Source organism: Aspergillus alliaceus (genome assembly GCF_009176365.1).
Source record: "Aspergillus alliaceus strain CBS 536.65 unplaced genomic scaffold BDW43scaffold_19, whole genome shotgun sequence".
Lineage (NCBI taxonomy): Eukaryota > Fungi > Ascomycota > Eurotiomycetes > Eurotiales > Aspergillaceae > Aspergillus > Aspergillus alliaceus.
Genome location: NW_022474702.1, coordinates 57188 through 81313, shown reverse-complemented (window position 1 = coordinate 81313; position 24126 = coordinate 57188). Strand labels below are relative to the sequence as shown.

The window sequence follows — 24126 nt, the reverse complement described above, 5'->3', positions numbered from 1 at the left end:
GCGAAGATGGCTGTGATCAACTGCGTCACCAATCGAAAGCCTCCAATAAATTTTTTTCATAAGCGCCTCCCAGTAGCTGTTGATTAATTTATCTACTCTTGACTGTATTGAAGAGAAAGTAAGAAATGTAGCTCGGATAGTATCGTTGTCCACATCAGATCCTGGCCGATAGACGTTTACTATTATCATCTAGAAGAGCCATTCACCCATGTTTCCACCCGCGAAGAACGGATAAATCAGCCACTAGATGACAGAAGATGAGACGACTTCACAGACGGTTTCCACACTTGCCACCATTTGGGGCAGTTTTGCAGCCTCGAAGTCCTCTATCTTCCATGAGTAGTAGGCTAAATAATTTGTTCGCCTATTCGGCCATTAGCACCACCGGCCAATTCGTCCATTTCCAAGATCGGCCGAATGTGGTCCTGAAGAGCTGTATGTCAAGCTGTTTCCTAGATGCGACGGGAGCCTGGTCATAGCATGTATTGGTTCCTCCTCTACGAGATCGAACATGGCCGACGACGAGCAATGGAGCATGATGTCGCCAACGAAACTCTACTGGGAATCCACAGTTTCTTCTCACATATTAATCCCTACCTGCGGACGCTATAGCACGCCTTTAGGGAAAGCCAATCCCCTAGGGATATTGACCGCAGTTGCAACGTATGATTATTTGGATGTGATTGAGAAAGTACGAAGGCGGAAAGCGGTTGGGATGTAGAACGGAGGAATCGTTGTGTGATCGGCCGATCTAGATTGCGCAAAGTTTCAATGACCTCATTCCTTCTCTCCCACAGCAATTTTCTTTGCCGTTTTTCCTTATGATAGACGACAATGGTTGGCAGAATTTCAAGGTCGGATGATCTGTCATGTACACCCTGTGAATATGCGTCGGTAGGCCGTTCGAGGGAGGCGAATATCAGAGCCGTCCAGTATATAGCAGGTGATACATATAGTCCAAAAACAAGGTTAATACATCCCATATGAATCCACACTCGTAACCCCGGGTACTATGTGAGATTAAAACTCAAATACTTCGGATGTCGCGGATTATATTCTGTATAATTTTTAGCGTACTATGGGCAGAATCTTATTGTCCAACCCCAGCACTATGGCATTGAGTTCAATCCGCTACCTGTATATCCATAGATAAGCGACAGATACCCAGGGAACCTGGGCAGACACAGAGAGAGAGAAAATACAGTATGTGTGTGCTATTGGTTGTACCGGATTTCCAGTACCACTTAAGCTTAAAGTCATTTATTCTAATGGTTGACGGAAATATTCATAGGGTAAGTGGCTTACATATCCGAACACTGACTCCTTCCTTCTTTGTCTTACGAACAACAAAAGACGTATAAAGCTTCTAAGAAGACAGCTGTAATCACAACCAGCCTACTACTGTAGTGTCTTCTTTTAGTAGAAACACCCTTTGGAAAACAAACCCTGACTACTGTATAGTGTTACCAACCAACATCTCGCAGCTGAGAGTGGTTGGCCGTTGGTTTTGAGTCCAGTCTCTCCTCGACAGTCACCTTTACTTATTTTGCATACGTCCGCAGCCCAGCTAGCTCACACAATCATTCTCTTCAATCTATCCACAATACTTCCTTAAGAGCCTGTCCTTTATCCGTCACCTGCAACTCGGTTTTAAGGTAGAGCCAGACCAAATTGTCCACGATGTCATCGTCAAGCGAGCAAAATTATCAGAATAGCCCAGTGATAACGCACCCTACACGTGATAGCCATGAATGTGGGGAAGCGACTGAGAATAGCGCTGGGGAGGAAGAGAAGGCTAGTCATCTAGGACTGACAGTTTCAGATCCAAATAGTGTCAACTGGGATGGTCCCACTGATCCAGCAAACCCCCGAAATTGGAAGAGGGGGCGAAAGCTGATACATATTCTTGCACTTAGCGCTATCACCCTCTACGCGTAAGTCTCTTACCATGGACATCTGCAAGCGACTCATCTGACGCCGCAGGTAGGAACCTCGCTGCTATTATGTTCGCTCCTGCAGCTCAACAGTTTGCTATGGAGTTTCGCGTTACAAGCGGCATTGTAGCCACTCTAACCGTTACCATCTTCATCCTGGGGTTTGCCATCGGGCCCCTTCTCCTTGCCCCCATGTCAGAGCTCTACGGCAGACTAATAATCTATCATGTTTGTAATGTCGTGCATTTCGCCTTCACTATTGGTTGTGCATTGAGTACGAATACTACTATGTTTATTATATTTCGTTTTATCTGTGGGTGCGCTGCATCCTCCTCGATGTCGATCGGGGGCGGGACCATTGCAGACCTTTATACTGAGGCTGAGCGTGGAAAGGCAATGGCGCTATATGGCATTGGTCCCCTTCTAGGCCCAGTGAGCGTCTATTTACTTTTACTTGACGTCCGAACTACCCCCTGATAAGGAAACAGGTCATTGGTCCCTTGATTGGTGGATTTGTGGCGCAATCTCTAGGCTGGCGTTGGACATTCTGGCTGATTTTGATACTGGTAAGTCCCAAATCATATATCACGACTGTTGAACTCAGCTGATAGAGGTTTCCTCAGTCCGGCGCCACCTCTCTTCTTACTTTAATTGTAATGCGGGAGACTTACGAGCCCGCTCTCCTTGAGCGCAAGGCCGCTCGGTTGCGCAAGGCAACTGGGAACAGTGAACTCCGAGCCCAGACCTCCAACAAAAGGCTAAATTCTAGGCAGCTCCTGGGACGTGCTGTCATACGCCCAGCTAAGATACTTCTCCTCTCGCCTATTGCTCTTCTCCTCGCGATCTACACTGCATTTATGTTTGGTCTTGTTTACCTCTTATTCACTACGTTCCCCGTCGTGTTTCAGATGACATACGGTTTTAGTATTGGTATTACTGGGCTTGCATACCTTGGGCTTGGGCTAGGCATGATGCTCAGTTTAATTCTTTTTGGTGTACTGAGCGATAGACTTCTTCACCAGCCACGGGGAGCAACTATCGCACGGCCTGAGCTTCGCCTTCTCCTAATGGTATGGCTGTCACCTGTAGTTCCTATCGGCTTTTTCTGGTACGGGTGGAGCGCCGAAGCGAAAGTTCACTGGATTGTCCCTATATTGGGCACATTCTTTATTGGCATTACCATCTTCCTTATTCTTATACCTTCTCTGATTTACCTTATAGACGCCTTTGGGCCAGAGGCGGCTGCTTCTGCTGTGGCTGGAAATATGGTCCTACGAAGCCTTTTTGGGACATTTATACCTCTTGCAGGCCCCTATTTGTACAAGAGTTTGGGACTCGGTTGGGGAAATAGCTTGTTGGCTTTTATCTCTGTGGCATTTGTGCCTGTTCCCTTCTTCTTTTACAAATACGGGGAGCGCTTGAGAATGCGATTTCCGGTAGACTACTGATTGGAGTGAAATAGAGTGTTTTGCATCTGAATACCAAGCTAATAATGTTAGCTTTAGTATTAATGAACCATTATTAACTTATTTATGCGATTTTAGACTATTAAGCATATATACTTTATAAGCCTAACTTTCTAGACTTCTATTTACAGATGAATTATTATGTTCTTATTCAAATCTCCTTAACTTATCTCTATAATATTCTACTATTAACTATCAATAGATTCTGATATTCTCACTACGCAAGACGGCTAACTGGTAGCAGAGCACTTGGACGAAGCCACCTGTGTAATATAAAACTATTTTATAACAAATAAACTATATAGTTAGAGCTATGTATTATAGATAAGCAGGAGTTATTATAAATAATAGTTTGTAATATAGTACTACGTTTTGCAACTCTATATAGCCAACGGCTACCTAACCATGCGGCCAAGTATGTAGGTCTTGGTGGCCTTTTCGACTCTTTAGTTTATTGGAGACTCTCATCAGGAAAGGTATGCTGCTCTTCAAGTTGGTATAGGAGACTCTACGTTGCAGGAAACTAAACATCTCTGAACTCTCTGTGCCGTTAGCATTCGCTAGTCCCATTTACCCAGGGCACATTTCGGTTCCTCTACTCCGAGATGAATTTGAACTAAACAGTCCCAAGGTAATCTCAAAAAAATATCCTTCAGTCTGTTATTCTCCCTGAGAGTCGCATGGGCTCTGTCAGGTAGCCTCACGCTAGCTGCCAGTATATGGATTCACGGGGCTATGCTCGTGAAGGTTGGTCCCGATCTTGGTGAAATCAATTTACAAGATATTGACGTAACCTTATCCACATCTCCCTCTGCAATGTCTTGGCTAAACTTCCATCAGGTTTCAACTATCTTACTATCGACCAGCTATATAAAGAATATAGCGAGCCTGAGACAGCCTCTAAGGCTGGGGATAGTTAGAAATATACCTTAATCAACAAATAGTCATCCCGAATAAAACTAGTTTACTCGTGATGGATTTAACTGGCAATATTGCCAATATTAGTTGTTAGATGTCGATATATATTTATATCATCATTCCAAATACCTCTCCTAATATTAGAAGCCATATAGATGTTTACAAAACATAATAGAAAGGACAACCAAGCTCCTCCCAAAAAGTTATAATAATAGTAGTATTTGAAGTATCAGCATATTTGGCATAGTAGGGTTGGGCTGAACTACTAAGCTAAAAAAGACTAATATATCGAACAAGAAGTTCGATATACCTAACCACTACCTATATATGATGTTATCGTAACAACTACATACCAAAGGATAGTATTAATTCTGTTAGCTGGGGGCCATATACCTTAATAGAAGGAGAAAGAGCAGGATGGTAGCATATACGGTAAATGGTATATACACAATTTAGTTTAAGCTGCTACTGCAGTATTTGGCAAAAACAATTTAAATGATTATCAATATTTCGGTGGATAAGAACAAAGGTTATCTCTCTTTGTACCCGAATGACTGAGGCCCACATGAAATCTTCTACGAACAGCAATACTGTCAGGTAGTTATACAGCTACAGAAACATGCAGCTGCTATGTTGAAGGTCGGCTCAGGCTTTCTATTCACGGGCTATCTAGAGAGGGCCAATGGCATCAGGTGCATTGATTTAAAGGTGAGAACCAGTCGGACACGACCGGTAAGATCACCGATCAAGAAAGTAAGCGGACCATCTACCGTGAGGATGCTCTTTAACCCCTCCTTTTCTTGGTCTCTCTAGATCCGCAATGGACGAGATAGTATAAAGCGCAATATGGTATTTAATATACATAGATAGAGAGTCTCTGTGCAATTTTCGAGCAAGACTACTTCTTAAGTGGCTTGCTTGGTCAAATTGACAGAAGCAATGTTCTATCTGTTTTAAAAAGGAATTGCCTGTCTAACAAACTGTCGATCAGACAATTTTTAGCGACTCAAGGCCTCTTCTAGTAGCTATTTTGTTTATTTAGCATATTATAATTTGAGTAATGTCCTAAATCATATCCTTATAGTTGATTTAACATGTCCATCTACGACTCCAGGGAGAGCCTTCTACTACTCCTCTCAAGTCCATTATGGTCGCTGCACGCATGATATCAACCCTAGTATCAAAGGGTTCTGCGGGTCGTATTCATAATTTTGGAGTTTATCGATAGTGCTCGCAAATATAGTGGCTCATACTGCTGATGTATCTCAGAAGGCCAGGTACAGATACCTGTAGTCTTGTTGTCGATTTGTCTGTGCCTTCTGTGCGGCTACCATTGATAAGAGTGTGGAAAATTGGAATGTGAGCAATAATAATATCAACGGGCAATTCTCGTAGGCTCTAACTGGGAAAAAGGGTCTATTAGTTTACTAGATATATTATTTCTTACTGAGTCTTCTTCTGTTAATAAGCACAGGTCGAAAGTAACACACCTATTTCAGTTTAGGCTGGTCGGGTTTGTCAGTGTAATTGAAACCCTCATAATTTTATCACATTCCTGCAGTTAAAAGCATAATCCTGTTGATTGCTTATTATACTTGCTGTGCTTACACGGTCATAGTGTTCAAGACTCTACGCCTAGTGCTTTTAACCTTCTTTAAAGTTATTAGAAAGCAGATTCGGGAAACAGAATGCAAGACACCACCAACGAAATATAAAAGCTTACTTCTTTGTCCGCAGTTGGAGCTTAACTAGGAAAATTATTGGTAAAGCAATAATCTATACCTTAATAAGCGATAGTTTTCCTTATACCCTGTAGGCCACATACCCCAGGATCGGTGCTAGAGTTATCATAGATCAGCTTGCTATATTCAATATCCATCAGGGACTGTAGCTTCTACAGAACGTTTGATACTGCGAAAAGGATAAAAAATAGGGAGTGGGTGGATACAGTGGCCTGGAGGGGCCGGCCGGACTTGCCAGTAGTTATGTATTGGGACGCAGGTAAACTAAAACAACAAGTATAACTGCAATAAATGTTAATATGTAGGCGACTGCCGGACACACTACCAAGAGGCAATGCCACCTAAGCTTCCTGGCCAGGCGCTAGTACGGAAGGAGCATATTGACATTCATAGGCCGGAGCATACTCAGATATGCATACTCTATGACTTGTTCCCGTTTCGTACCGCGGTGGAGCCAGCGTGCTTGCTCATCTGCTATCGTATCAATTCACGCCCGAGTAAAGTCTGTAACGTTACCATTAATATATACCACATAGGAACCTATGGTTACGTTAGCCTAACAAGCTGGGGCCATGATAGAAACACAGTCCTCAGGTGTCCACTTTTGAAGCCAGGACTGCAGCAATGCAAGCCGACCTGTGAAAGGAGAATAGCAGTCCTGATTCCGAAGAGCGTCCAGAGCTCTAGGATCCACTGTGCTTAGAGACGTTATTATCTACCAACAAGTATAATTAAGCCGGACATACAGTGTAATCACGTACTAGGACCATTGTCTTTGCAACGATCGACAGGCTCACTGGGCTTGGAAAAGTCTTGCCTTCGTAGACGGGTCGAAACAAATCGAACGCAGGTGAATCTTAGACAACTTACAAGGTCGCTGTTGAAAGGGCTCATTGGATAGGGTCTAGTGTTTGAAAAATACTCTGGTTCTATGCGCTGAACCTCTGCATCTGTTGTACTCTCTCATTTGAAATATCCAATTCCCTTTCTCTGGACTGCGCCAAACAAACTAACTAAACGACTAACACATAGCTCACAGCCTGTCCACTCGTGGCTACTGTGAGAGACGTTTGAAGGGATCCAGAGTATGCTACCTGACCAGGTCGGAGCTCAGGTACTAATGTATGCTATTTTTCCAATATGATATATTTTCCTATTATCGCTGGAGTCGATTTCTAAATCGACGGTATGTCGAGATGTCGGGACTCACAACGCTGACTGGGTAGTCTAGACTGCCAATCAAAAGATAGTGACTGCTTCCACTCCGATATTCTTCGGCCAAATAGATGCAATAGTGTCGGGCTTATGAGCGCGCAGGTCACACCCTAGGGTCAACTGTATATTGGCGTGAAATCAATATCTGCGGCACCGCAAATAAAGTAACTATCCAGCGAAACTAGACTCATTCCAAAACCCACCACGGCCCAAATTCCTTCTCATCGGGTCCGAGGGTTTGGAGCCCTTTTAGGAAGCAGATCCGCCTACATCACCTTATCAATCAAGCCGTGTCTCACTAGCTTTTTAGCTTTACATCAGTCTCTGACAGTTATGTCGTATTTCTATATCCGGAAAATAGTTGGCTTGATACGAATAGTAAAGGCTTATTTCAAGGAGCTGTTGACCAGAGATAAGATAATTGACGAGCAGATGACATGGTTATTGAGGACTAAGAGTAGATACTTATAGATGGTTGTGATTGGTTGGGTTAGAGGAGACCAAGACCAAAACAACGCTATGCTAGATCCGGTTCCGCCTTCTTCACCAGTTACCTCTCTGAATTAGGTGATAAAAATGGAACGTTCAGCTAGGCCTTATCTACTGTTTTCTTATTCGAACCAAGAATGGATGAACCGCGGGTGGCTCACCTTACTAGTTGACTAATCGTCTAAATACGTTATTGCTGAAAGTTATAGCGGTAGCATCCAGACCTACACCATTGAAACCAAATAAGACGAATGGTCTAAATTGGATCCAGACCTTTTCGCCTGCTAAATGTAGTAATACTTAATGATTTGATGAACAGAATTACTGTTAGCGATTTGAATTATAACTGACCCCTCCAAGAACTTAGAATCTACCACTTTGTCTATTAGAGTTTGTCACCATGTAGCAAGGTTGAAGATCTAAGACCATCGGCTTTATTTCAATATTCATCAGAGCATGTTAGCCAAAAATTCCGGCAAAAATCTTAGCCACAGGCCACGGTTTGCATACATGGACGAAGACAGCATCTGTCTTATGTATTGAAGACATAGTGCATGTAACAGGTCGGTCTAATTGACTAGGGAGACGTAATTTTTACCTAGATTTCCGAGAATCCAAGTTTGTATTTGTAATTCAGCTTGTCATCACTTTTCCGCGTCTTCTGTTCCCACATGGTATTGCCAACCAGATTCCACCGCCTTCACTACCGCTTCCTGCCTACTACATAGTAATACTTCAATCCACTTCCATGACCATCGACACAGCTCCTATACCTTGCAAAAATATACAGCTTAGGAATTGTAATATGTTCTGATCCTCTAGGTTAGCAGCAATTTTGTTTTTCACTTTCTTATGATTGGAATATGTCAGAGCTATAAGGAGCCTAAGGCGACAACCACGTGGCACGTGACCTGACCACAATGCCAAGGAATCTCTGTATGATAGATTTACCGCTCCAGCCAACACTTTATTTACCTCATCTGTTTAAATTAACTATCTGCTTGTTTCTCCCTACAGAGCCCTGTTGATTTTCCTCACCTAATCTTCTCCCCCTATTTTACCTTACCACAAATGGACTATAAGTTAGATATAGAGGACTAGGTATAATAAATAATATATTAAAGTCCTTAAACGCGTTTCTCACACGTTTATTTACTATTATCTTTACTATTGATTAAAGAATACCGGTAGTTCGAGAATTCCGCGTTTCTCTAGAGCTAATGCTTTCTGCCCCTCATTCCCGCTTTTCTGATAAAGGTCATGAAAGGGTTCATAACAAAAGGTCGTCATTAATCAGGTTAAGTTACTTAGTTAGGAAATTAGTCCCAGTTTTATGATCGAGAGGGTTTATAGAATTTATTTATAATACTATATAGAATCGCAGGTATGTGATATCACTTTATGAATTGCCGCTTTGTGAAGTTAGGCAGATTATTAAAGCGGTAATCAAACCAGATATAAAAGACCTCATGTCTCTCTCACCTCCATGGGTTTTCTTAATATAATCATAAAAATTGACTTTGGATCATACAAATTGATTTCGTCTACAAACATAGAACTATTTGTTAACCTATACTCAATATATAAATTTTTCAACATATACTAAAAGTGGGTACTCATAAATACATTATCATACTTCATCCATTACTCAACATGTTATATCCGAATCAGAAACTACGATAAATTTCGGTTGTTCTCTCCGAGCAACAGCTTGAATGCCAATATAGCAACTAATTGGGAAATAAATTTATGCTACTTGATACTACGTCTTCCGCTAACGCCATAAGTGAATAGGAAAAGTACTTAAACAAAAGCTATTTGAGACTAACTGTTGTAAAATATATGGGGAACACTATCCCAAAGGCAGAACAGTAGTACGGAGTCTACTCGAGGAATTCTAATAATTTCTTGGAACAGTAAGTATTTTAGCCTGACACGTAGGCGGGTTGCAAGTCTCACCTTCCATCGAACCTCCAACACGTCTATTCTTTTCTCAGAGGCCGAAAGAGATTCCTTGATAAGCTGTAACTTGTGGTACTGAACCCAACGGACGTACTGTAAGACGAAGTCAATAATAGGAATTCCTACTGACAATGACGGAAGACTTACCTCTTCAATCGAGTCCTTAACGACATACCTGACGACCTTGACATCTTGTTTTTGACCGATACGATGCACACGGTCTATTGCTTGAGATTCTGCCATGGGATTCCAATGCGGCTCCACTATATGAACTGAGGTTGCGGAAGTGAGGTCAATACTATCAGTGTGGTCAGTGGAGTTGTCCAATTAGGCACATGACTATGGGAGAAGAGTCGGTACCCTTCACCAGCAGCTCCAATGCTTGCCAACATAATGTTACATTGTGAGTCGTTACCAAACTCCTCTAGAGCGTCCTTACGTTGAGCTAAGGATAACTGTCCGTCAATACGTTGGAAGGCCCAGCCTCTCTCCTCAAGGGCATTTCCTATAAGATCGAGCATTTTTGTCCAGTAACTAAAAATCACACTAAAGATAGTCAGCAAATGACTGCAATTACCATACCAAGAAGGATCTCAGTTACGTACGCCTTGCGGGATTTTGAATTTGGGACAGCTTGTTCCTGGCTCTGTGAGATATTGTGCAGAACTGCCTCTAGCTTGGCGGATGGTGATAATTGCAGTCTCACGGGTTTTGACGGTCCTCCTTGTGACAACAGCTCGCACCTAAATGACGGTGACCGTACATCAACTATACCACAGAGCAGACAAGAAAGTTGACTATCAGCGTTTTGAGACTTTGCTACACAGCTGTCGCAAAGAACATGCCCACAGCTCAATTCCTCAATAACAAGCTCACCCACTACTCCCTCTATGTCACAATGACATGAGACACATTGCTTGACATTCATTTTTAGCATTCTCCAAGTTAACAGTTTTTCGTCTCGTTCCTTCCATGCTTTGAGGGCCGTATCTGTTAGTAGTGCTTCCCCATGGTCGCAGATGAGGCGAAGAATCGATATCAGAACTAGAATGTTGGTTGCCGGCTTTCTGTGAGGGATATTGTCGCCTCCAGCGGTCAGATATGAGAAACGTTTGAAGAACTCATATAGTTCTCTATCATCTCGCTCCATCGTCACATATTGGACCATTTCTATCTTACGCGGTAAATTCAATTGTGAGGAGTAGTTCTTTTTCGTTCTTCGCAAGCAAGTTGCAGCCACTACTCTTCGAAGCATCTCGATACCGTTCTTTTTCTTCTCCTTCACCGGCTTGGCAATAAATTCGTCAAATGAGTCTTTTGTCTGGAGAGAAGGTGTTTGAATAAACGCTAGAAGAGCACCAAAATCATCAAGGCAGTTTTGAATTGGTGTTCCTGTGAGACACCACCGGCGTTGGCTGTGTAGGACTCGAACAGCTTGAAATATCTTAGAGTTGCGGTTTCTAACCTTATGAGCTATAGGTATATTCAACCACATCAGTAAGTTGGACGAGGATTGAGGCGCAAAATGTTGAAAGATCGAGTATATTGGTACCTTCGTCGAGAATCACCCTGGTCCACTTATTCTTAAACAAAGGACCTTTCCTGGTTTCCTCTGATCTGAGCGTATCGTATGTGGTTAACACAATATCACACAGACCCATTTGTCCTGCAGTTTCTTGGCGGTTTGGTCCATAATATGTGAGCCATCGAACTCTTTCTCGGTGGATATGACTGGTGTTGATTTGTAAGTGAATAATCTTGCAATGTGGAGGATGGCGAAGAGAACCGGGACAAGAAGCTTAAGGAGGGTGTGCGCTTACTCATTGATCTGTTTTTGCCATCCATAGATAGCTACGAAAGTTAGAACCTGCTTTATACATACTAGAAAAATTATGGGCATCATACTTGACTTGGGAGTCACAATGAGCGTAGACCTTGGAGCGTCCTGGTTCAAGTGTGCGGTTTGATCCATCTGATCTAGGTAGTGGCAAATGAGTGACAGGCTTGATAGCGTCTTTCCCAAACCCATTTCCTAGGTGCAGTTAGCTATATCGTATTCTGCGGCGATATTTAAGGCATTCAAAAATACATCTGCCAGTATGCCTCCACCAAGGGGATCAGGAGGAGAAAACTCGAACAATTCCGTAACAATGTTCTGATATCTAATGATGAAGCGCGATCCCTGGTCAGAATATTCCTTTCCATCGAGATAATGGCTCATTGTGGTAATAGTCAGAAGACTCACGTAACACGATTGCCGGGACCTCTACATGCCTTCCATATCGATGGAAAGTGCGCTTGCTCATGGGTGCCTTCCTCTTTCTCAATCATCATGGCTAACGCCTCTACTTGATGCCTAGTATGAGGATATCAGTGCATAGTTATTTCTATCCATAACACGGTGAAAAACTCACCTCTTTAGTTCCGTCACTAGCCTCGAGCTTGGTTTAGGGACTGCTATCGCCCCATTAGACGTTGCCGCTGTATCGAAAATTTTCTGGACCTGGTTGACCTCGCTTTCGCTAAGTGGGCCGCGGGCCTGTGCTGATTGCGGCCCATGAGGCGCACAACAGGTGCAAACCGAAAGTTCCTCTACAGGCGGCAATTCTTGCCCAGGTCCCAAGAGGTACTGAGGGTTAACATACTTTACACTTCGGTCGAATTCTGATTCTCCGGGGTGTTGCAGGAACAAATTACCCTCAGCCAGGGTGTCTGCAATAGCATCCTTTTGTTGCATAAATCCATACACAATGATCCGGAGTGAAAGAAGTCTTGTTCCAGCTTGGTAGCTCATTCCAAACCCGGCGGATCCATTGGGGGCGTCAAACTTCTGATTTTTACCGCACACGGTGGCAGTCAAGGTTACCGCAGACTCCTTGACCAAATGTGAGAGCGTCTCAGATACAAGGACCGCAACACCATCATTTGTGGAGTCCAAGACAATACGCACCACCTTTCCCTCGAATCTCAGCGCAGCAGGGGTACACTCGAGAGGTACTCTCTCCCCGCGAGAGGAGGTAGCTTGCATGCAGAGCTAGGCAAGCATATTAGCTCTATTGAAAGTAGAAATGTGTGATTATGAGGCTGCAATACCAATCCAAAACATGTGTCATACCCGCCCCCTGGGAGAGCAGCTGCTTGCTGTGCGGCCGTCATGGGGCGCTGGTTCTCTGAGCGGATCCCAGGATTGACTCTAAAGGATGTCCCCCAGTCTGGAGGCTGGGGATTAATGCTCTTAGTTTCATTGGTAAGATCGATGTAGGCTATGGCGTCAATAGCACCCTGTAGGTGTGCCTCGTCTGATGTGCTATTCTTGGCTCTTTTAGGCGCCGGTTCCCTCCCGGGGGGGATTCTTCGCTTTTTGGCTGTGGTCATGGCGGTCCGTCTTCGCAAACAAAGGCTGTAGTAAGAACAAAGTTTTGACTGCTCACGGCATTATTCGAGAGAAACGGTTTTTGTTCTCATGTTTCTCTCTATTTGTTTATTTTATTTGCGGGGTTGATCGGAAGGGAAGGGAGGCAGATTCAGCCTTCGGCCGATAAATGTGGCGCAGTCATTTAGCGCCAGACTAGTCAGCATGGATCTTATTGACATATATTGAAGGGACTCAACCAGGCACACACATGTCTCCATTGGAAGCCCTAGTGCTTTTTCTGCCCATTATGGCATCCATCAACCTCGTTCAGCAAGCTTTCACCGACGCTCAGCGTTCATTCCGGGCCAAACTCAGGGACCCCGATATCTATAATCAGCTTCTAGCGACCCGCAATGTTGACGAAGTTTACAAAACGACTATGAAGTTACAAGAAGAGGCAAACGGGAAAGGCCGACATCTAGCAAAGATCAGGTCCTTCCTGGACCGCCTTTCCAAATATGCTGGAGTGATTGATATTATCGTATCGGCTAAACCAGAGATCCTAGCATTGATATGGGGTCCGCTGAAACTCCTGTTACAGTGGTCAAGCCAAATGACTGCGGCCCTAGATAAATTCACGACTACCCTAGTAGAAATTGGACACGCCTTGCCACATGTTGAGGTAATGGGTGGAATATTTCAGAGCGTCCCTATAAAGAACGCATTGGCCTTGTTATACGAAGATGTCTTGGATTTTTATCGCGTTAACTTCGATTTCTTTCGAAAAAAGCGTGGGTGCACCTTACAAGTCACAATGCTAAGGGCAGAAACTTATACTGTGTGCTAACTATTGGAACAAAGGCTGGAAGCAACTGCTTGATTCTTTATGGGACAGCCACCTGACAAAGCTTAATGTCGTTGTAGACAACATTAAGCAACACTCAGGCCTGCTAAGGGAAGAAGTGACACTTCAAGATATCACGGAAGCCCGCAAACACCGTATCAAATCTCTCGAGGAGTTTGATAAAACACATAAGTCTCAACAGGATCAGAAATATTTCAGTTTGCGCGGTCGTCTCTCCATAAATCTGTATGACGACCGGCTGGATTGGATTCGTAACAGGTCTGTTCCCGGCTGTGAGAAGTGGCTTCTCAACGATACCGCGTTCTGCAAGTGGCAGGATGGTGTCAATCTGGGTAATCAATCTACAGCGTGGCTCTGGCTCCAGGGCATCCCCGGCGCCGGGAAAACATACCTCTGCGGCGCAGCTATTGACTACCTCAAGCAGCAGGGAAAGAAATTTCTATTTTGTTTCCTCAGCTACGCCAGCAATGCCAACCAGACAGCTCTCACTGTACTGCAATCTTTTATCTTCCAAGCGGCAGAGGACGATACGGATCTTCAGTCGGTATTGATTGATGCAACAGAGCGCGAACTCCGCGGTAACACGGGGTATGTCTTAGACTTGCTCAAGACTTGGCTTCGGACAGCTGGACCTACGTATGTGGTCATTGATGGCCTAGATGAGATGGATCGCTCCGAACGCCAAATTCTTCTACAAAGATTGGAGGAGCTTTCGAAGGGGTGCAAAGATCTGCGGCTTCTTATTTGCAGTCGATCGGAAGCAGACATTTCTAGAGTGCTTGAGGAAAAGGCGATTGGTATTCAAGTGAATACGAGGAACTCTGGCAGCATCCAGACCTACATCAATAGCAGGACTGATGACTGGATAAACAAATTCAAATTCGACACCGAAATGGGCCATGAGCTTCGCCTGTTGCTGTCCCCTTTATCGGCGAAGGCAGATGGTTAGTTTCAACCTCCATCCCACATAGATCAACGCTCGTACTAAAAATGATTCCATACACGCAGGCATGTTCCTCTTCGCACGTATTATTCTTGACAGCGTGGATGAAATCCGAAGCATTGATGAGATCCGGCGCGAGCTCAAAGCGATGCCGAACGACTTGGACGACGCGTAAGTTTTGCTTTGAATCACTTCCATCTGAGGGTCATGCGGTAAGACTGAATCATGAAACCAGTTATCAACGCATATTTCAGCGAATTAACGAGATGGACCATCGCCGCCGAGAGGAGCGCAGGAAAATTCTAGGCTGGGTCGGGTGTGCTCCTATACCCATGACTATCTTCGAAATGGAACAAGCATTATTTGTCGACTCTGATCCCGACAACACTAGCCATATCCCATCTAACATTGTCGAGCAATGCTTCCTTGAAATGTGTGGTCCTTTTGTTGAGATTGTAGATGGGAAATTGCAGTTTGTCCATTTCACTGTCCGAGAGTAGGTTTGCCTCACATTAATTCCATTGTCAACATTGGAGAAAGTGACCGTACGACTAACACAGGCATTAGGTACATTTTCAGCAGGGATATCCCCAATTTTATTGACGAGGGAGAAGCTACGCGAGACTTGGCTGCGGCATTTTTGGCCTACCTTGCCTCAGATATAATGGACCCGAACCTCGATGACGATCAAATTTCAGGTGATATTATGTGCGGTAGATACCGGCTCCTCCAATACGCGCATTTTTACTTCCCCACACTACTCCAGCGTATGAATAGCATTCGTCCGAATTCATATCTTGTTGGCAAGTTGCTAGATCGCTTAGCCAGGCGATATAGCAATGATGAATTTCAAACAATAGTCGATACTCGGGACCCACCGTATATAAATCAACATTACAAAAAGCATCGGCAAAGAGGGTACGAATGCGCCCGTCAGACATTCCAGTTTCACCTAGCAGAGAGACGATGGGGTTGGAACTGGAGCAACAGTAAGTGTCACCCCTCCCTAGAAAGGGGTACAAGTCGCTTATGGAGAGTATGCTCTAGGTGAAGCTTGGGTCAACTTTGATCCTCTGATCATTTCAAAAATGCTAGTCCGCATTCAGGAAAATTATGAGGCTTTGATCCACGATAGCTCTGTGTACCGGGAAATGGAAATTCACTACGGCCCTCGGCTTTTCAAGTGCACATACCTATTCTGCCCGTTTAGCCGTCAGGGATTTGAAACGAGACATGACCGAGACAAACACGTCACACAACATGAGCGACCGTGCAAATGTCCAGTGCCGAACTGCATATACTATACACTCGGGTTCAATACACAGAGGCGATGCAATGAGCATTTAGCCCAATTCCATGCTCCAAAATTCAGTATCGACGACCTTGCGAACCTAGATGCAGAGGAGGTTCAGCCCCTCCTGTTCACGTCCACCATAGAAGGTGATCTCGAAAACGTACGACGCCTGGTAACCTCACCAGGTGGGAAAAGGCTGAAGCCGGAAGTCCTTGCTTCGGCTAGATTCATTGCAGCCGAACAGGGGTCTCTAGGCATAACCCAACTTCTCGCTCCGCCGGATGAGATTGATGTACCGCTGAAAGTCGTAAAAGCAGCGGTCAAGAGCCAAGACGCTGGGTGTGCCGAGTGGGCTATTGCGAACGCTGGAACAAGTTATTATACTGATCTGATGAAGGTGATGCTGGGCACCAAGTCTGAGCAAATCTATAGAAGGTGGGAAGAATCTATCATCGACAACATAAGAAATTCAACGCCCAAGCCAAGGTCCAGGGAGACAGCGCTGTCATACACGCCGCTCGCCGGGACGGAGTTAATCAATGAAATCTTTAGGCAGCAAGTCTTTAGTGATATCAAAGGCAGTGTTTTGAAGGAATCTAGACTGCAACATACCCTGGAAATGCTCAAAGAATACATTGAACCATTTATGCTAGGAACGATTCTAGTGCGGTTAGCCAAGTCAAGCTGCACCTTTTCCCTCGCCAAACAGCTTCTGTCATATGGGGCACCGATTGATCACCCGTGGCGGACATATTCAAGGAATGGAATACCTATCGCTGGAGGATCAGGAATGACGGCGCTGCAGGGAGCGGCAAAGAAGACCACTAAAGACGCTGCGTTGCTCATGAAACATCTTATACTTCTTGGTGCAAAAACAGATTGGCCTGGTATTGAAGAGGAACGAGGTGTAAAGAAGATTGACGAGTTTGTCGGTGTCAAGTGGGATGATCTTCTTTTACAGGCACCGCCAAGGAGGTCCGAATATAGTAGGCATAACTCCACCTTTCAGAGTGCGGGTTCGGGCTAGAGTTTTTTAAACCTGCCTCCGACCAGGTGTTAGATTTGGATCTCCTAAATTTAATTTGAAATAAAAATGAAATACAAATGTAAAAGATTAGCTTATACAGGACAGAACAGATGTGGACTAGGTGAGAATCGCTGCTACCAAGCGCTAGAATTGATATGAAACTCGTCCTGCTAGTTCCCTTTAGAATACGCTGGGGCCTCGGTACTTTATCGTCCATGAATAGTAGGGTAACACCGCAGTAGGCATGATATCATAGAAAGAGTCCCGACTCAGTCCCGTATAGTGCCAGAATCACCGAGCTCCCGAGAATTATCTTTTACAACTAAGGGTATTAGCTCGAAGTAGTCACTGGAGGGTTGTAGAATACTGAAGCCAAAATCAGCGAAACGCAGAAGCTCCTAATCAAAGTGGTTGCTGTCATGCTGAAATCGCCCCGGAGACGCTTGAAACCGCGGATGACGCACAGAGAGATCTGATTCCATACTGATATCATGTATGGGAATTTGATGCCTGGTTTTTGGACTGTAGCGTTCGGCGAGCCTTGAGGAATGCGTTGTAGAAAGGGCTCCAATCGGGTATCTCTTCTCATAGTCTTAAAGCTCCCTCAACAACCCATCTCGAGCGCTGCTTTGCTTCCACTTGGCGGTAAACTCATCTAGGGTCCGAGGGATACGCTTCTCAAACCCAATGCGGACCTTTCGCTCGGATACACTGCCAGAGAGGTCAAAAAGTCCGCCGTGGTTTGGCGCTCGGGACAGCCAAATCCTATGTCCACAAAGAACTATTTTGCGGCGCTGGTGTGTCCAAATTAGATCTGTCTTCCTTCGTAGAGTGAGTAGGCTGAACTTGTCGAACATGTTGTACGCACTTTGCGGCGCCTGATAGATGGCCACACAGTTGACAGTGCGGGCATATCGACTCACCAAATCCAGGTTCCTGCAAATCCCGTTGCATTCGCACTATCTAGTCCACTAGTACTGTTGTCCCAGCATTGAATCGGTGCCGAGCTCGAGGCCGCCTCTGCTATGCTGACCCCTTCTGGAAGGTACCACGGGGCTCTGGCTTCAGCCGCAAAGAGAAGTGTATCGCCAACTGTTAGGTGCACGAAATGGATATCAGTCTCCACTGTGTAGATCGCCTGACCCTTGAAGAAGTTACGCGTCTCCTAAACGAGAATCCCTGGTGAGACCATCAGCAAGTCAGGTATGGGTAATTTTGGAAAACGGAGGCCATACCTTGATAATTCAACGTGGTGTTCTCTGACGTGTTAATGCCATTCATTTCACCAGCGATTGTTTCAAAAAAGTGGAACATCCACTGCCGGGCCGTCCTAGTACCACCAGCATTTCACCGCTTCTCACTAGCCCATCAAAGTCATGAAGAATCTGAATCTTCTGCTTTTTCATACCCGCCAGCCAGAGGGCTGAGCTGCCCAGTTCCAGGAATACATTCAAAACATCCTTCTGTTAATCTGTAGGAGGCCAAACCCTTAGACGCTGAGATCCTTGAATGCTATCCTAGCCTGAACCTACGGTTTATTTTTCTGGATTCAGACTCTCAATTGCGAGGATCATTTTGATCCAGTCTTTGGCTCCGAAGTTGTTGCCGATGGGATTTAATGTTTATAGTTCATCCTGGGCAGTAAATGGGTTTTTAATTGCTCCAGGCAATATGGTTACACTGCGTCTCAGTTCGCGCGCCAGATCCCCGACTTGCACCGTCTCCTCCCCCTCCTCCTTTTCCTCTTTCTCTGTCTCTGATGTACGAGTCTTTCATAAAGGTTCTGGGGTCCACGAGGCCTATTCAAAATTACACCGAGGCAGATTGTGACTGATAAGAGATTGTGTCCGAGCCGGCCTTGGATAGGCCGTTCCGAAGCTAGTAGACATGGTAGACATGTTGGATTTCCCAAAAAAAAAAAATTGAGGGGGGGGGGGGGGAAGGGGCTGTTTCTGTTAAGAGTTTAAGAGTCGAAGACACGCTTTCTTCAACGCCCTTTGAACTAGAAGTTAAATAAGAGAAAGCGGAGGGGATACGGTAGCACATCGAGGATATCTGCAGTTTAATTTATGCCTTTTCAAATCTGGATTCATTGGCTGGGCTCCTTTTTATTTCCATGACGTGTATGGTTTTGTATGACATCTTTATTCTCCATATGTCGTGCCAACGCGGGTTTCTGGGTAAAATACGGTGTTTATCCAGACCACGTTTGAAATGGAGTTAACGGAGAGCACTGACCATGGTTCCCTCCCTGCAAGTGTGACTTGAAGGTAACAACGGGTGTGCTCTCTACCCTACAATTATTCATTGTAACGTTTCCAGAATTAATAATAGGAATAGGAAGTTCTTTTCGTGACGCCCTTGACGGTCGGTTCCGCAAATCAAAGGCTATTCTGTCCACCCCAACCGTTCTTCACTAGCACTATTCTAGAACCCCATTTACGTTTAGGTACTATTCGCCACAAGTGGAAATTTTTTGTATGGTACGGAGACCAAAAATGGGAACGAGGGTACTGGGACAGTTCAAATATGGCTTCTAGATTTCTTGAAAACAGAATCCGCCGATATAGTATGGTCACTGCATTACGATGACACGCTGGAAGAACATCGAGTGGTGGGGAGATGCCGCGGACCATACGCTAATCTGCCGGTCCGGACCGTCCGCCACTAGCGTTAAAGGGTGGGTGCAGTTCGCTCTCGGGGCGGATTCCTTGGAACTTTGTACATGCCGAGTAGAACGACAGGGTACCATTAGAAACCCGGAGCTCCATTTTACATATTAATCTGATTTCTTAATGGCTATTCCCTTACTTTCTTGATTCAGGAAAGGTTGCTTCGGGGGTTGTCGGCTATATGCCTGTTGATCGGGTTCGGGGCGGATGGGGGGTTGGAACGGCCGAAAACCCGACCCGACAACCACTCTAGCCATAGCTTATTGTCGCGCACAATCCACCAATGGTGTAACATATCCCCACGTTCCAATACAGAGTCTATAATATAAGGATGTCGTAGGTAACCGGTGAGTCTACAGTTGACGACTCCAACGAAATCCGCAGCCCGTGGATGGAAGGACTAGCGCGTGCAAGCAACTCCCGCTAAAATCCCAACCTTTCTCTTAATAACTCATGTCTTGTATTCTATGGCAGCTTGTGCTTGTGCATTGTTTCATGCACCGCATTGACTTTGTTTCCTTTTCTAAACTCTTACTTCTGTCAAATGATTACACAATATCCAATTCATTACGGATAGGAGCGAAAATCGGTCAATCACTGCCTAAGATTCTCTCGTAATCCTGAACGTGCCTTTTGTACTTCGTCCAGCACTAGCTTTAGCCATCGCTTTCCAATGATGTAGCCTTACTAATGCTAGAGTAACTCTTTAAATAACGGGAAGTTCATAGCGACGTGTGCAATGCTAAATCAAAACCCAGTAAAGCTCTACTGGCTTTAGTTAAATCAATACTATTCTACCTCCAGTGATGACTTTCGACACACAAAGGATTCTGCAGCCATAGAGGCGGAGGATCTTTCACCGCCAGATGCCAAAATTGCTTCATCTTGCACATCCCGATTTATCGAAGTTTCAACAATAATATTCCCGAACGGCAAATGTCTCGTCTGCTGAGTTCTACTGAAGGTGGGTGTACGCATCACCTCCGCCCATACTAAGCTGCTATCCTGCGACCCTCCCGTGAAGCCTGTGTGCAAGAAGCTACATGGCCACTGGTGCGCGAAGACTGGGACTTCCGAGCATGCTTGTGAGGGTGCCTCCTTTCGATGTCGGCAAATAGTTAGATATTTGCTCATGTTCAAACAAGGTTGGATGATGGGGCGCATGAACACAACTGAGGCGCATATTATAGCGAGGTCTACTTCCAAAAGGGTCCAGAGGACCGCCAGGTAGCCGTGCGCTTCTATTTGTTAGACTGTTTCCTTACAACATTTCTTTCCCTTTTGGAGGATCTGGCAACTCACAGGTCATATACTTTGTCCTGAAGTTAGATATCTCGACTATGCGGAGGAAGCTAAACACACAAACCCTATCTTTATCAGACTGGACCAACCAGGGAAATGCAGGGTAAGACACCAAGTGCTTACAGTGCCCCAACCGAGAACAAAACCGTTAGCTGCATTTTCTGCCTTAAGGTCATACTTCCCATCCATATCAATACAATGGGGATCACCAAAAGCACGACGTCTTCCACCAGCGACGCCGACCCCGTGACAAGAAGCATAGTCATCCTTCCGCTCATACAGCTTCCCTTGATATTCTTGATCCAATAAAATTGCACTGGCCAACATTGGCATATTGTTCCTATAGCCGTCGTCAAACCCCAGGCGATAGTGAACCCAATAAGAATAGTAGATACGAGTCGTATTCGGTGAACAGACCCCAGCAACCGACGCAAGAGGAGAGTTATTGACAGTTTAACGCAAACCTGTGACGCACACCACACCATCTGGAGAATCCAGAAGACCTGGCCTCATCAGCATTTATTCTTCCGCTCCTGGGCGTCCAAAAGTTTGCATCTTTTGCATTTTACTCACCAACATGGCGCTCGCGGGTGTTTCTGTTGATGAATAATTTGTGCTGTCTTGGGGTGTGACTCTATGAACGCCTGGTTGGATCAACAGGGGGCCTTAGTACATAGCTATAAAATGTAGATGACCTACCGATTACAGTACAGATGGTCATACTGTAGCAGAAGACTAGCCCTAACCCCATGATTCCATCGCCGACATCGAATTTCGCACGCGTGGAATAACAGCAATATAAACGTAGAAAGTAGAAGACAGCCGCCAGAGCGGCACCAGTAATAGGTACCGCGGTGAGAACGCGAGTCCAATACTCGTCGCTGTAGCTCATTTGACCGGTTCCTCTTCCCAAGCTAGATAAATTCCATGATATAGCGCAGCAGGGAGAGTATTGAGTGTGGTTTAAACTAAACTACAAGGTACATAGAGGTCAGGTTTTTTACTACTCTGGACCGTCTATTAAATCAACAAAATAACAAATTTGATGAAAGTCGCCACACAAGTCTTGATGTCATATCTTGTTGCCGCTGAATTAGGCTATATTCTGGGCCGTCGGATGAATGTTCTGGTTGGTATTGATACATTTCTTACACCAATACAGTATTTTAGTTCTCTAGGAGCCTGTGAGTGGGTCTGATTACCCTGGCTAAATGAAGTTTATCTTTAGATAAATGCAAGTTAGTTTTATCTAGCCATGGCTACCAATTTCCATCTGAAGTAGTTCATCTAGACACTAAACCCCTGTCCCCGCCTTATGCCGCAGGCCTAATCGGGCCAGTACATTTAATAATCTTTAGCCAAAGCTAGAGAAGATTTAAAGAGATTCATTCATCGTTAAGGAATACGAATCTGTATTACTATAACAGACACCCCAAGACCAAGAGTAATAAGTCGTGATCGTGTTACTTGGAGTGGGTAAAACTCCAAGAGACCACCACCCTTAACAACAGCTTTAACCTTCCAAGACAGAGCTCCTTGATCAGGCCCCATGTTTTCTTCATCAAGCTTCTGAATAAATTATTTTCTACCTCGGAATCAGGTCATCTCATTCAGTTATCTTGTGAGATTCGGTGTGGGTGTTTTTATATTTCATAGCTGTTTTCCTAGCTTAAGCTCTTGGGCTCGTCAGTTCTCGAGCCCAATATTCTTTCTACTTTCTTTTATATATTCTTTTTTACTCCCCAGTGGCTCTATATAGGTCAGGTGGCTAGAGTATTCGTTACAGATGGAATTAGGGGATTAGCGGTAGATCTATGATAGGTATAGTCAACGACGGCAGTAAATAGGCCTACGATCATCTCTCTCAGATCTCGGACAATTCCGGGGCTGACGTTAACAAGCCTTACCTTCTAAACTCTGTCATCCAGATCGAAGGATCTATTGACGACCTACATGAAGGTTACGCTGACCTGGCTAATCGTATGAATTTGCTGCTGCTCGAATCCGAGCTAAACAAGCTACTTGCTGAACTTACTGCTGCTCTCAACGATGATATTATTAAAGAAGTCAAAGGACGTTTTCACATGTTTGTGAATAGGATACTGCAAAAACCCTAGTCATTACTATCCTCACTTATCTCTACATCGGATACCATGCAGGCTCGCAGTTCAGCTGTCGGGAACTACAGCTCGGATGTGCAGCTCCTCACAAGTTATCTGGCCAATAGTGAAACACTAGATAGCCAGAAGAAAGATATAATCCGTGGTGTGTATAACGAGCTCAAGCTGGCACATCTAACGATGACAGCATTTATGCGCATCTTATACACCAACTCTCTTACCACCATGCAACTGTGGCTGAAGAAGATGCAGCGGGCCTACACATTTATCGCCATGTATGAACAAAACATTATTGGCCACGCAATGGATATGTTTGTCTTCTTGCAGTTCACATATGACATTCTGAATATGTTTGGTCGAACCTCGACAGCTACTACGCCCAACGCGTCGAGACCTGGGGCCAGTCTATGCAGTCATATAAGGGAGTGGCATACCCGTTATCTGATGTGCAAAATGATCTACGAAATTTTTCAGACGGTAAATCAACCGTTAAAGCACTGATCACGCCTCAGACGATCAACCATAAATCTACACAGACTAGAGACGGTATGTCATTACTTTTACTTGGAATATTAATACAACGACAAGGATAAGCCCTAAGAAATACAGACAAATACACTCCCCAATGCCTCGTAGATAATGACTGTCTCTCCGGAGACGCGGCACAACACTCTCCCACCTTGGCTAGTGTCACTGCAGATCAGCAATTCAGTTGAAGCTTAAGACGTTTGATTTCTCCGACACTTAGAGAGGACTTGAGAGTAAACATGACTCAGCTCTTGCGCCAAGGAACGACATGGAAACTGAAGTATTATATCCCAG

The 24126-nt window shown here is 44.7% G+C and overlaps 4 protein-coding genes across 4 annotated transcripts; 3 read left to right on the top strand and 1 right to left on the bottom strand.

Moving 5' to 3' along the window:
- Positions 1 to 511: 511 nt before the first annotated feature.
- BDW43DRAFT_319048 (MFS transporter) lies at positions 512 to 3382 on the top strand (the record flags this gene model as incomplete). Its single annotated transcript, XM_032048820.1, has 5 exons — positions 512 to 540; positions 1800 to 1934; positions 1988 to 2366; positions 2423 to 2500; positions 2558 to 3382. 5 exons carry the CDS (start codon positions 512 to 514, stop codon positions 3380 to 3382), a joined length of 1446 nt encoding a protein of 481 aa, XP_031900770.1.
- A 6272-nt stretch (positions 3383 to 9654) lies between these two features.
- On the bottom strand, positions 9655 to 13305 carry BDW43DRAFT_274654 (DEAD/DEAH box helicase). The gene is made up of 9 exons (XM_032041750.1): positions 12141 to 13305; positions 11972 to 12082; positions 11816 to 11888; positions 11632 to 11758; positions 11547 to 11577; positions 11279 to 11457; positions 10332 to 11199; positions 9874 to 10272; positions 9655 to 9819 (listed from the first exon to the last, which is right to left on the bottom strand). The coding sequence occupies exons 1-8, from the start codon at positions 12752 to 12754 to the stop codon at positions 9990 to 9992; spliced, it is 2286 nt and encodes a 761-aa protein (XP_031900769.1). The 5' UTR covers positions 12755 to 13305; the 3' UTR covers positions 9655 to 9819; positions 9874 to 9989.
- A 22-nt stretch (positions 13306 to 13327) lies between these two features.
- BDW43DRAFT_274646 (uncharacterized protein) lies at positions 13328 to 17355 on the top strand. The gene is made up of 6 exons (XM_032041749.1): positions 13328 to 13872; positions 13943 to 14890; positions 14955 to 15060; positions 15125 to 15385; positions 15457 to 15878; positions 15937 to 17355. The coding sequence occupies exons 1-6, from the start codon at positions 13350 to 13352 to the stop codon at positions 17208 to 17210; spliced, it is 3534 nt and encodes a 1177-aa protein (XP_031900768.1). The 5' UTR covers positions 13328 to 13349; the 3' UTR covers positions 17211 to 17355.
- A 5982-nt stretch (positions 17356 to 23337) lies between these two features.
- Positions 23338 to 23805, top strand: BDW43DRAFT_310605 (uncharacterized protein; the record flags this gene model as incomplete). Its single annotated transcript, XM_032046987.1, has 1 exon — positions 23338 to 23805. One exon carries the CDS (start codon positions 23338 to 23340, stop codon positions 23803 to 23805), a length of 468 nt encoding a protein of 155 aa, XP_031900767.1.
- Between the last annotated feature and the right edge of the window lie 321 nt (positions 23806 to 24126).